Source organism: Cebus imitator, unplaced genomic scaffold (genome assembly GCF_001604975.1).
Source record: "Cebus imitator isolate Cc_AM_T3 unplaced genomic scaffold, Cebus_imitator-1.0 Scaffold543, whole genome shotgun sequence".
In the NCBI taxonomy this organism is placed as follows: Eukaryota; Metazoa; Chordata; class Mammalia; order Primates; family Cebidae; genus Cebus; species Cebus imitator.
The window spans coordinates 54,756-67,398 of NW_016107858.1; the positions used below are offsets into that span (position 1 = coordinate 54,756).

Below are 12,643 nucleotides of genomic sequence, written 5' to 3' on the forward strand. Positions count from 1 at the left end.
TGAATATGGAAGTCTAGTTTGGCAATTATTATCTCTCAGCTTATCAGAGCCATATCACAACTGTGTTCTCAACAAAATAGAGACAACACGCCACTCTGCTACCACAAAAACGACCAAACAATCCCCTCTTCTGACTAATGTAACTCATGCCTTTTTTCTTCTTCACCAATTTGGGCAGTAATCCTCTTGCTTCCTAGGTAAGATTGATTCACTCAGACACTCAATCACTGAAATGCCCCCACTTCTTAACAATATTCAATCCCAAATTAGTCCTCACTCAGAGTTTTAGAGACTAGGAGAAAAGAAACAAAAAACACAATTAGCCCTCACTATTCTAAACTCTAGTTCAGAAATATCCAACAGAAGCTGAAACTCAATAAGAGGTTCCTTTTAACCCCCCTTAAGAAAATGGTCCCATAATTCCTTTGGGGCATTCTCTCCCTTTACAACACAAGCCAAGCAGATTCAACTTTTTTCACTATAGATTTGTTTCCAGTGGTGTTTAGTTGATGAGCTTTGACAAGGATAATGGTCAAATTTCTCCAGTATCAATTGACTGTGTGAAGGGAGGGGTGTGTGTGTGTGTGTGTGTGTGTGTGTGTGTGTGTGTGTGTGTAATCTATACATATTTATATAAGAACATATTGCCGGGCATGGTGGCTCACACTTACAATCCCAGCACTTTGGGAGGCCAAGGTGGGCAGATCACTTGAGGGCAGGAGTTCGAGACCAGCCAGACCAACATGGCAAAACCCTATCTCTACTAAAAATACAAAATTAGCTAAGTATGGTGGCGCATGCCTGTAATCCTAGCTACTCGGTGGCTGAGGCATGAGAATCACTAGAACCTGGGAGGCAGAGGTTGCAGTGAGCTGAGATCACACCACTACATTCTAGCCTGGGTGACAGAGGGAGACCCTGTCTCAAAAGAAAAAAGAACCCAGGTAATTTGTCCTGTACAGTATTTGCAAAGTCTCAATTTGCACCTTTGAGGTATCATTTAATGTCTCCCATATTTCCTGCAAATTAGTAATTAGCTTTAATCAGATTCAGACTGAAGTGTGTTTGTTTGTTTTTAGTAGCATACATAAGTCCAACTTCATGTAAGGTGGACTTATGTATGCTATCTATGATCAGGAAAACACGTTTGGCTCTCTTTTTTGATGAACGACAGCCACTATTTTTGTTTCCATACAGATGGGGTTTTACTATATTGTCCAGGCTGGCTGCGAACCCCTGGACTTAAACAATCCTTCCAACTCAGCCTCCCAAAGTGCTGGGATTACAGGTGTGAGCCACTGTGCCCTGCCACAGCCATTGTGGATCACTGCCTACATACATTAATTCATCTGGAGTTACAAAATGTTAATATTCTAATTATATTATCCCTTCTTCACTTATTTACTGGAATACTTCTACAAAGAGAAATTTCCCCCTCATCTTGAGATACAGTCCACATTAAGAAAACCAGGATAAATACTTCTTTCCAATCACTAGCAGTTTTAAAAATAATGAGTTGATCTGCCAGCATTCTCCAACAATGACCAATGAGTTTGTATTTTTTAAGCGTCATTGTGAATTCATAGATTTAAATATATTTTGTGAATTTCAATCCACTGCATGTAATATCCATTTTGATACTCAAATTGTTTCATCTTTGGTCAATGGAAACTATTCTAAATGGCTCCTGAGTTCTTTGGTTACAACCCTCAGTCTCTGAAAGCTTCCTTGCTTATCTTGGACAATACCTGCCCCAAACCCAAAATCGGCCATTTCTCCAAGGAGTTGTTGGCTGGCTCCTTTCAACAAGAAATGGTATTTGCACAGCACAATGGAATACTAGAGGTGTTTATTTTTACTCGGTCATTATTTCCAAGCCTTTTCAGGGAAAAGCTAGGAAATTTTTAAGGATAAAATACACCATGAGTTCAGAGTTATATCTGCAATTTAAATTCAGAATTACAGAGTTTTATCTTAACTTCATCAATCATAAATACGTATCTCTTTATTTCACAGTAAAAATTCTGGTTCTCAGAGATACCAACATTATTTTTTTTTTGACACCAACATTTTTTTTTTAATATTTTCTTTTCTTTTTTTTTTCTTTCTGACACCAACATTATTAATCCTTTGTTTTATCTCATGATATACCTAAAATAATCTCAGAATAACAACACCAACACTATCACCATAATATGACTATTTTAAAATATTCTGCATTTTTTTTGGCATTATAGTACATCCCACTTGGGCTGTCAAAATCAAATTATTATGTTTAAAGTCACTTGAATGGTTTGGTTAAAAGCACTTTACATTTCTGAAATGAAACTGCTTGTGATATGGTCTCTAATGGTTGAGAGAAAAAAACGTATTTGTCATACATATACCTGAGAGTAGTGCTATGTGGGCCTCTAGATTCTGTATTCAAATAGAGCCAACTGGTAAAGATGCCTTAGTGACTGTGATAGTGAATACTGAGTGTCAACTTGACTGGATTGGAGGATACAAAGCATTGATCCTGAGTGTGCCCATGAGGGTGTTGCCAAGAGATCAACATTTGAGTCAGTGGGTAGAAAAGGGAGATACACCCTTAACCTGGGTGAGCAGAATCTAAGATGCTGCCAGCACAGCTAGAATACAAAGCAGGCAGAAAAATGTGAAAGGAGATACTGGCCTGGCCTCCCAGCCTACATCTTGCTCCCGTGCTGGACGCTTCCTGCCCTCAAACATCAGACTCCATGTTCTTCTGTTTTGAGACTGAGACTGGCTCTCCTTGCTCCTCAAGCTTGCAGACAGCCAACTGTGGGACCTTCAGATCATGTAAGTTAATACTTAATAAACTCCCCTTTATATATATCTATATCTAGCTATCTCGATGTAGATATATCTATATATCTATAGCCAACTATCTAGATAGATAGATGATAGATGATAGGTATGTAGGCAGATAGATAGAGATACAGACATGGAGATAGAGAGACAGAGATGGATCCTATTAGTTCTGTCCCTCTATTGAGCCCTAATACAGTGACACTATTTGGAATTGGTCCTTTTTACATTTCATTTGGCAAGTACTAAAAGATTGATGATCTCAGATATGCCTATGGCTGCAAAAACATGACACAGCTAAATCCCTTGGTTGCAATATCTTATTATTTTTTTTTAAGGCAGGGGGCCTCACTCTGTTGCCCAGGCTGGAATGCAGTGGTGCTACCATAGCTCACTGCATCCTCAAACTCTTGGGCTCAAGCAGCCCTCCTGCCTCAGCCTCCCAACGTGTTGGGATTTTGCAATATTTTAAAGTCACAAGATTATGTTATTCTACAAAAGTATGTTTCAGAGACTAGGCATGGTGGTTTACATGTGTAATCCCATCACTCTGGGAGGCCAAGATGGAAGGATTGATTGAGGTCAGGAGTTCAAGACCAGCCTGGTCAACATAGTGAGATAGAAAAGACACAAAAGAAAGAGAGGAAGGAAGGGGGGAAGGGAGGGAGGGAAACTCTACAGAAAGAAAATCTTTTTGAATCTTTTTCTGTTTCTCCAATTCTTCCTCCCCTTCTAAAAATTCTATTTCCATTTTTTCTTCACCTCTTTGCCTTTGTCAGTCTTCTCTCCTAGCAACTCAGGAGCTTTTATTTTTTGTGTATTGATGAGGGAGAGGGAAGAGGAACTGCCGTACAAACTGAAGTAGTGAAAATGGAGTAGGTAGGATAGACAGCTGCAACGGTCTGAGCTAGATAGACTGAACAAGCCCTCATCCTAAGCAACTCACAGCTCAGATTTCTTCTCTGGACAGCTGGTTCTTTTTGTCCTCCTGAAATACTCTGCAAAGATCGGGGAGGGGCTGTGAACTACCTCTGCTATGGATCTTATTTAAAGTCAGCTACCTCCTAGATACTATCTGTAGAAACTAAATTTAATATTCATCGTATCAGGGATGAAGATGGTAAATGAAAGGTATCCATTTGCCCACCGTAATTTTTAAAGGCCAGGAGCTCATCATTATTGAGAATGCTGGAGGGCTGCCTGGAGTAGGCGGTGACTAGAGTCACACAAGCTGGAACTGGATATCCAACTTGTGTCATATTTTTCTCTTCCTTCCCCAACTTGGCACCCAATACTCCATATTCTTTCTAATTCTCCTACCCTTCCCGCTCCCACACCCTACCCCCACCAACGTTCCTGGAATTTTGGACTTAGCTATTTTTAAAACCGTCAACTCAGTAGCCACCTCCCACCCTGCTCAGCTGTCCAGCACTCTGGCCAGCCATATACTCCCCCTTCCCCCAACACCAAACCTTCTCTGGCTCCCTGACCTCAGTGAGACAGCAGCCGGCCTGGGGACCTGGGGGAGACATGGAAAAAGAGACAGAGGACCCCCCGGCTGGAGCTGACCCACAGAGTAGGCAATCACGGCTGGAGAACTGGATAGCAGCGTAATGTTTGACCTCTGGAAACAGTAAGTCAAAATGAAATTGCAATTCCGTTAATAAGCTTTTATATTGAAGTTAGACTGTTATAAAATTACAAACACCTACTAGGATGTCCCTTGTCCAAATGCTGGGATCTCTTCCTACCAAGGTGCGCCAATCACCATTTCTCCTTCTGTCTCATTTCCTCTGGCCTCTGGCCTCTAGCCATTTGAAGTTTAATTCTCTGTCTCTCCTCTGGCAGTCTTAGCCCTCTCTTTACCTTATTACCTCAAGACTTCTGATGAAGTTTTAGGAGTTCCCCACACCCTCGATTCTGTAGTTTTCTTACCAGGGCCAAGTATGACCTCGGATGATGAGTCACTGACACACTTCTATCATGTCCCCACTTAGCAATGCCCTCTGCATTGAGATTCCAAGGGTGGGGGCTGCTCCTTGTAAATGATTTCTCCCTACAACCCTGATCCCTCCATTCTATTCTCCCTCTTGCAGGACTGTTCCCCCAATCATATCCTTACCCACAGGACAGGCGAGTTAGGCAGAAGGGATTCAGCTCCTCCCTAACCCCTGTTCTCATCAAAAGACCCAGAACTTCAGAATTTGAAAAGGAGAGATTAATAGAGAGATTCTTCAGTGAAATTTGGGAAAATACAAGAACGGCTGACTTAGAAAAAAACAAATATTAATTTGCGTGTTTGGTTTGCATCCCATTATTCCATGAGAGAGGGAGATTAAAATTGCAGCTCTCTAGAGGTGATGAAAGAGATTGGTTCCTTTTCATTTTAATATTGATGTTCTGGAGGGGATGGGTATGCCACCCTTACTCCTTGTGTTCTTCTGACACAAAGATGAAAAAGAAACGTATGGCTCCTGGAAGGCATCTCCTCCCAATGGAGAAGGACAAATAAGAAGTATATTTCTGAAGTATTTTCAGGTCCTAATTTTATTAGCGTACCCACTGGGATTACTGGTGTCTGATCTATCCCCATGATTCCTCCATCTTTGACATACCTGCTGTTTGGTAGCTCAGGATGGAGCAACACAGTGGACTCTGCCCCCCTGAGTTCACTCAACCTTCCCTCCACCCCCACCTAGGGCTATTGCACAAGGGCCCTAAAAGTGGCCACAGAACAGGGCAAAGAGGCTTAGCTGCCACACTTGCAGTTTGAGGAGGCCCAATCTCCCAAATTCCAGTCTGCTCATCCTTTTCTTTATCTCCCCAGATTCGCTTCACATTGTCCTGACCAATCTTCAACTCTTCTCTCTCTCCATGTCCAGCCAAATTTCTTTTTTCAGTCACAGGACTTCCGGTCAAAATTCACTAGGTAGGAGGGTCATCAGCTGGGAAGAACCGGGCGCCTGGGGAACCTGGCTGGATAGTTATGGGGGAGTCAGGCCAATCCCCTAGCGCCGGGTCCCCCCATGGCAGTCCCCCAACTCTAAGCACTCTCACTCTCCTGCTGCTCCTCTGTGGACATGGTAAGGAAGGGCCAGGGAAGGGTTTGGGGAAATCTAGAGGGTAGGCTGCCATGTAAGGGTGGGCATGTGAGCATGGGTGAGTGAGGAGACATGGGCGCTGAGAGTCCGGTCACTCACCCTGCTCTCAAATAGGTATATTTTATTTTATGTCCCCTTCAGTTTGGGGAAGGGCACTGGGGAAGCCCTTGGTCGACAGGCAGAAGAGATTCCCTTTTCTTCCTACACATTTTTAGTAAGATAGCCGAGAGAACTAGGGATTGGGGGTTGGGGGCTGGGGAAGGCCCTTAGTTGGGTTTTAGGAAGGCTGGAATTCCCTGATGAGATTTGGAAGAGTTATGAGCAAACCACACTCCAAAAGAGCAGAGGTCTGAGGACCGTCTCACAATCCTCTCCCTTCTGTCTTTAGCCCACTCTCAATGCAAGATCCTCCGATGCAATGCTGAGTATGTGTCGTCCACTCTGAGCCTTAGAGGCGGGGGTGCATCAGGAGGAGGAGGCCGGGGTGGAGGGGTGGGCTCTGGCGGCCTCTGTCGAGCCCTCCGCTCCTACGCGCTCTGCACTCGGCGCACCGCCCGCACCTGCCGCGGGGACCTCGCCTTCCACTCGGCGGTACACGGCATCGAAGACCTGATGATCCAGCACAACTGCTCGCGCCAGGGCCCTACCGCCCCTCCCCCGCCGCGGGGCCCCGCCCTTCCAGGCGCCGGCCCCGGCCTCCCCGCCCCGGACCCCTGTGACTACGAAGGCCGGTTTTCCCGGCTGCACGGTCGTCCCCCGGGGTTCCTGCACTGTGCTTCCTTCGGGGACCCCCATGTGCGCAGCTTCCACCACCACTTTCACACATGCCGTGTCCAAGGAGCTTGGCCTCTACTGGATAACGACTTCCTCTTTGTCCAAGCCACCAGCTCCCCCGTGGCGCTGGGGGCCAACGCCACCGCCATTCGGAAGGTCAGGCACTCACTCTTCCCACTGCTCCACCTCCTGAGATTCTTCGTGGGGCACCGCTTCCTCCCCATCCCCACTATTCAACAGCGGTGCTCCCTAATTCCCTTTTCTTCCTCAACCACTCCCCCATCTTGAACCATTCCCTTCTACCAAACACTTGGAGCTGTAAATCATTTCCCCTTGATGGGAATTTCACTCAAATGCAGAAAACAGTCGGAGAGCGCAGACCCGAGGAGTTTCAGAAGGGAAACTTTACCCTCTCCTAGGAAGTTGCCCAGATTAAGTGGAGAGAGGTTAAGTAGGGATCAGGCAATACTGGAACATAAATAGGAAAAGGGATCAAAGACTGAGGGCCATAGTAGTCCTGCATCTCTACTTGGATCAGATCCCTAACTGTGCATGAGGTCTGACTGGGCGGAAGATGCACTGAACCCAAATGAACTGTTTTCCCTCTTGCCCTCACAGCTCACCATCATATTCAAGAACATGCAGGAATGCATTGATCAAAAGGTCTACCAGGCAGAGGTGGATAACCTTCCTGCAGCCTTTGAAGACGGTTCTATCAATGGAGGTGACCGACCTGGGGGATCCAGTTTGTCGATTCACACTGCTAACCCTGGGAACCACGTGGAGATCCAAGCTGCCTATATTGGCACAACTATAATCATTCGGCAGACAGCTGGGCAGCTCTCCTTCTCCATCAAGGTAGCAGAGGATGTGGCCACGGCCTTCTCAGCTGAACAGGACCTGCAGCTCTGTGTTGGGGGGTGCCCTCCAAGTCAGCGACTCTCTCGATCAGAGCGCAATCGTCGGGGAGCTATAACCATTGATACTGCCAGACGGCTCTGCAAGGAAGGGCTTCCAGTGGAAGACGCGTACTTCCATTCCTGTGTCTTTGATGTTTTAATTTCTGGGGATCCCAACTTTACCGTGGCAGCTCAGGCAGCGCTGGAGGACGCCCGAGCCTTCCTGCCAGACTTAGAGAAGCTGCATCTCTTCCCCTCAGATGCTGGGGTTCCTCTTTCCTCGGCCACCCTCCTAGCCCCACTCCTTTCTGGGCTCCTTGTTCTGTGGCTTTGCATTCAATAAAGAGGCCATCAGTCCTATTACTAGTTTGAAAATGACTTGGGGATAGAGACTGGCAGAGAAGAATGTAAAGAATCATTAAAGGAAGCAGGGCGTAGGAGACCCTGCTTGATATTATCCATGAAACAATGATATTATCCAGTCAGATGAGGCTGCAGTCCAGGGTTGAAATGATCACAGAGTAAGGATTCTGGGCAAGGTTTCTGCATTCCAGACCTCTGTGGGGTTCTTCACTAATTTTTCCAGCCTCATTTATAGTAAATTGTTCTAAGCCATTTACTGCAGGTATCATCCTTTTAAGCTTAGATGTCATGAAAGTTTTAACTATCAGTAAAGATTTAAGGGCCGAGAGTTTTCAGAGGCAAGAGCTGAAAGCAGAAGACATGATCATTATCCACAAGAAACTCAAAAAAGAAATAATTAGGGAAAGAAGTCTATTTGATGAATATATGTGGGTAAGGTATGTTCTGCTTTCTTGGTTCAGAAATGAAGTGGGTGTTGTCTAGAACTTTGGTGAAGGGAGTCTCTGCTTTTGAAGAATGGCACAGGCAGGACAGAAGTATCATCCCTACCCCCTAACTAATCTATTATTAAAGCTATGAATTCTTCACATGGTCCTCTGTTGCCTATGTAGAATCTCTTTACAGATGCTTGAAATGGAATAAATGCAATGTGTTCACTCCATTGAAAGAGGGCTTGGAAGTTACCAGATACTGTTTCTATCTCAGGGAGTTTATAGGCTGTTGGAGGGACAAAACCAATTCACTTGAAAGAGTGATGAGTGTGTAATTATTCACTAAATCCTACGGTATGGTGCGTTCAGATGGGAAGATGGTAGATGAGAACTAAAGTAGTAAGAATAATAAAAGGTGACAGAGAAGATGGGATCTTCCAGGCAACGAAAACCATCTGGAGTTAGGCATAGATTCATGATTCCTTGAGGAAATCAGCAAAACTCAAACGCAGCAGACAAGGAGTAATGGGACAGAAGGTTAGATGGGCAGAGGCCAGATTATGAAGTGCCTTAAAAAGGGGGCAAGGGGCTTAAATTTGGTTAATAGCTAACACTTACTGGAGCTTAAAATCTGCCAGGCAATGTTTTCAATGCTTTGTTATTGCTGTTGTTGTTTGAGACGGGGTCTCACTCTGACACCCAGGTTGGGGTGCAATGGTGTAGTCTCAGCTCACTGCAACCTCTGCCTCCCAGGTTCAAGTGATTCTCCAGCCTCAGCCTTCCGAGTAGCTAGGGCTACACACACATGCCACCACACATGGCTGATTTTGTATTTTTAGTAGAGACGGGGTTTAACTATGTTGGCCAGGCTGGTCTCCAACTCCTGCCTTCATGATCCACCTGTCTCGGCCTACCCAAATGCTGGCGTGAGCCACCATGCCCGGCCTGTTTTAAGCACTTTTAAAATACTGATTTAATTCTCATATCTCTCTAAGGAAGGTGGTATTGTTATCCCATAGAAGGAAACTTGCCTTCAGTCACACAGTTAACAAATGGCAGAGCCGGAAACTGAACCTATGCCGTTTGGATCCAGAAACTCAATTTTTAATCACTATACTATATTGTTAAGGAAGTAGAGAGCCATTAAGAATTCTGGTTATGGAGCTGGTAAAGATTCTCAAAGGGGACCTGTGGTGGTGGACATCACCAGAAAAGCTACTCTGAGGATGGGCACAGTGGCTGACACCTGTAATCCCAGCACTTTGGGAGGCCAAGGTGGACAGATCACTTGAGGCCAGGAGTTTGAGACCAGCCTGGGCAACATGGCAAGACCCCATCTCTACTAAAAATACAAGAAATTAGCCAGGCATGATGGTGCATGCCTGTAATCCTGTAACCCTGGATACTCAGGAGGCAGAGACATGAGAATCGAGAATTACTTGAACCGAGGCTGGGAGGCAGAGGTTGTAGTGAGCTGAGACCATGCCACTGCACTCTAGCCTGAGCAACAGAGTGAGACTGTCAAAAAAAAATTTTTTTTAAGCTACTCTCTTCTCATATAAAGCCAAAAAGAGAAAGTTGGAAAAGGACAGAAAGCCTAACGTTGACGGAATCTAGTTTATAGAATAAAGACTGAGAAGAGATGCTGTTCTAGGTGAAGGTGCTCTAAAGTAACAGTGCTGCTCTGGCGCTGGGCACGGTGGCTTAGGCCTGTAATTCCAGCACTTTGGGATGCCAAGGCGAGCGGATCATGATGTCAGGAGTTCAAAACCAGCCTGGCCAACATGAGGAAGCCCTGTCTCTACTAAAAATACAAAAAATTAGCCAGGTCTGGTGGTGGATGCCTATAATCCCATCTATTCAGGAGGCTGAGGCAGGAGAATTGCTTGAACCCAAGAGGTGGAGGATGCAGTGAGCCAAGATTGCGCCATTGCACTCCAGCCTGGGTGACAGGGCAAGACTCCATCTCAAAAAAAAGAAGAAAAAGTGCTGCTCTGAACAAAATCTGCATTTAGTATCTTACCCCTGTTTCTGTTCTCAACCTCCCCCATCGGGTACTCCATAACCGAGGGCCTGCCATCTCTGCCCCAGTCATGTACTCACCAGTATCTTGCACCTCTCCTCCTAGTCCCACCCGCCTGATAATACTCCTCTGAAGAAGTATTACAGCAGGGCCCTTTGTATCTACTAATTCTGCATCCACAGATTCAATCATGCATTGAAAATATTTGGGAAAAAAAATAACAACACTACAATAAAAAATACAAATACAAATGTAAATACAGTATAATAACTTCTTATGCCGGGTGCAGTGGCTCACACCTGTAATCCCAGTACTTTGGGAGGCCAAGGCGGGTGGATCACCTGAGATCAGGAGTTGGAGACCAGCCTGGCCAACATGGTGAAAACCCATCTCTACAAAAAATACAAAAAAAATTAGCTGGGCGTGGTGGCGCGCACCTGTAATCCCAACTACTTGGGAGGCCGAGGCAGGAGAATCACTTGAACCTGGGAGGTAGAGGTTACAGTGAGCTGAGATCGTGCCACTGCATTCAAGTCTGGCGACAGAGTGAGACTCTATCTCAAAAAACAAAAAACTTTTCACATTGCATTTACATTGTATTAGTCATTACAAGTAACCTGGATATGATTTAAAGTATACTGGGCTGGGTGCAGTGGCTCATGCCTGTAATCCCCACACTTTGAGAGGCCAAGGTGGGCAGATCACGTGAGGCCAGGAGTTCGAGATCAATCTGGCCAACATGGGAAAATCCTGTCTCTACTGAAAATATAAAAATTTTCTAAACAGCCGGGCGCGGTGGCTCACGCCTATAATCCTAGCACTTTGGGAGGCCGAGGTGGGTGGATCACTTGAGGTCAGGAATTCAAGACCAGCCTGGCCATCATGGTGAAACCCCAACTTTAAAAAAAAAAAAAAAAATTTCTGGGTGTGGTGGCAACGCCTGTAGTCCCAGTTACTTGGGAGGCTGAGGCACAAGAATCGCTTGAACCCAGCAGGTGGAGGTTGCAGTGAGCTGAGATCCAGCCAGTGCCTGGGCGACAGAGAGACTCTGTCTCAAAAAAAAAAAAAAAAAAAAGTATACGGAAGGATGTACACAGGTTATACACAAATACTATACTATGCCATCTCATATAAGGGACTTAACCATCCTCAGATTTTGGTATTTGCAGGGTGTAGGTGGTCCTAGAACCAATCCCCTTTGGATACCAAGGGACAACTTCGGCCAGTACTTACAGGCAAGGTGTCCTATCTAGTCTGCCGTTTCAAATTTCGCCTGCAATTCTTATCCTCCATTCCCTCGTCTCCACCTCTTCTGAGAACCACAGCCACTCTGCCATTCCCTCAAAGCACTGTTTCTATGCTTTCCTAAGTAATCTTTAGCCAATGGAGAAAATAGTGTGTTCCGATGGAAAAAACTGGAAGAGACCTATCCAAGGCATCTCTTACTTCACAGAAAATATAGGTATTTTAACTTAAAATATACTTGTAAAGAAACACTCTTTGTATTGGTTCTCGTAACTCAAAAGAGTAACTTTATCCCTCAGGTGTGGGAATTTCAAGTTAATTGAGAAGAATTCCACAGGCAACTGGTAAGTGAAATTCTTTGATGACACCTGTCATGTAACACTCTTCCTTTGCCCAGACTTAGTACGAGCCTTATTACTTTTTCTTTTTTTTTTTTGAGGTAAGTCTTGCTCTGTCGCCCAGGGCTAGAGTACAGAGGCATGATCTCAGCTCCCTGCAGCCTCCACCTCTCGAGTTCAAGTGATTCTCCTGCCTCAGCCTCCCGAATAGCTGGGATTACAGGTGCCTGCCACCATGCCTGACTAATTTCTGTATTTTTGGTAAAGATGGGATTTCACCATGTTGGCCAGTCTGGTCTTGAACTCCTGGCCTCAAGTAATCTGCCTGCCTCAACCTCCCAAAGTGCTGGGATTACAGGCATGAGCCACCATGCCCAGCAAAACTAGCCCTATTATTAATGGAGTATTTTTAAATTGGTAGCTCAAAATAAACACATGAAAAGATGCTCAACATCATTAGTCATTGGGTAAATACAAATCAAATTAAAACAATGAAAAAATACCACACACCCATTAGAATAGTTAAAATGAAATAGACTGATTAATCAAACACCAAATGTTGAGAAGCTTTCATATGCTGTTGGTGGGAATGTAAAACGGTACAACTGCTTTGTAAAACAGTTTGGCAGATCATTAAAAG

General features: G+C 45.0%; 1 protein-coding gene and 1 long non-coding RNA gene across 4 annotated transcripts in view; one reads left to right on the forward strand and one right to left on the reverse strand.

Moving 5' to 3' along the window:
• The window catches only part of LOC108293697, a 13,997-nt gene extending 9,204 nt beyond the window's left edge, over positions 1–4,793 (reverse strand). The window contains exons 1-2 of the long non-coding RNA XR_005197793.1: positions 4,542–4,793; positions 3,776–3,827 (exon numbers count right to left, since the gene is read on the reverse strand). This is a non-coding gene — a long non-coding RNA (uncharacterized LOC108293697). The remainder of the gene's footprint in view (positions 1–3,775; positions 3,828–4,541) is intronic.
• Positions 4,133–8,555, forward strand: HJV (hemojuvelin BMP co-receptor). 3 transcript variants are annotated; one of them, XM_017515220.2, is made up of 4 exons: positions 4,251–4,462; positions 5,712–5,912; positions 6,319–6,860; positions 7,323–8,555. In XM_017515220.2, the coding sequence occupies exons 2-4, from the start codon at positions 5,816–5,818 to the stop codon at positions 7,944–7,946; spliced, it is 1,263 nt and encodes a 420-aa protein (XP_017370709.1). In that variant the 5' UTR covers positions 4,251–4,462; positions 5,712–5,815; the 3' UTR covers positions 7,947–8,555. The 3 variants fall into 3 exon arrangements, with proteins under 3 accessions (XP_017370713.1, XP_017370709.1, XP_017370714.1); XM_017515224.2 differs by lacking the exon at positions 5,712–5,912 and having other exon boundaries at positions 4,133–4,462; XM_017515225.2 differs by lacking the exons at positions 5,712–5,912; positions 6,319–6,860 and having other exon boundaries at positions 4,252–4,462.
• The last annotated feature ends 4,088 nt before the right edge of the window (positions 8,556–12,643 follow it).

Excerpts from the sequence above, each read along its gene's own strand:
- HJV (XM_017515220.2), top strand. The coding sequence starts at position 5,816 with ATGGGGGAGTCAGGCCAATCCCCTAGCGCCGGGTCCCCCCATGGCAGT. Across the intron at positions 5,913-6,318 it reads GCTGCTCCTCTGTGGACATG|CCCACTCTCAATGCAAGATC; the intron begins GTAAGGAAGGGC and ends TTCTGTCTTTAG. Across the intron at positions 6,861-7,322 it reads ACGCCACCGCCATTCGGAAG|CTCACCATCATATTCAAGAA; the intron begins GTCAGGCACTCA and ends TTGCCCTCACAG.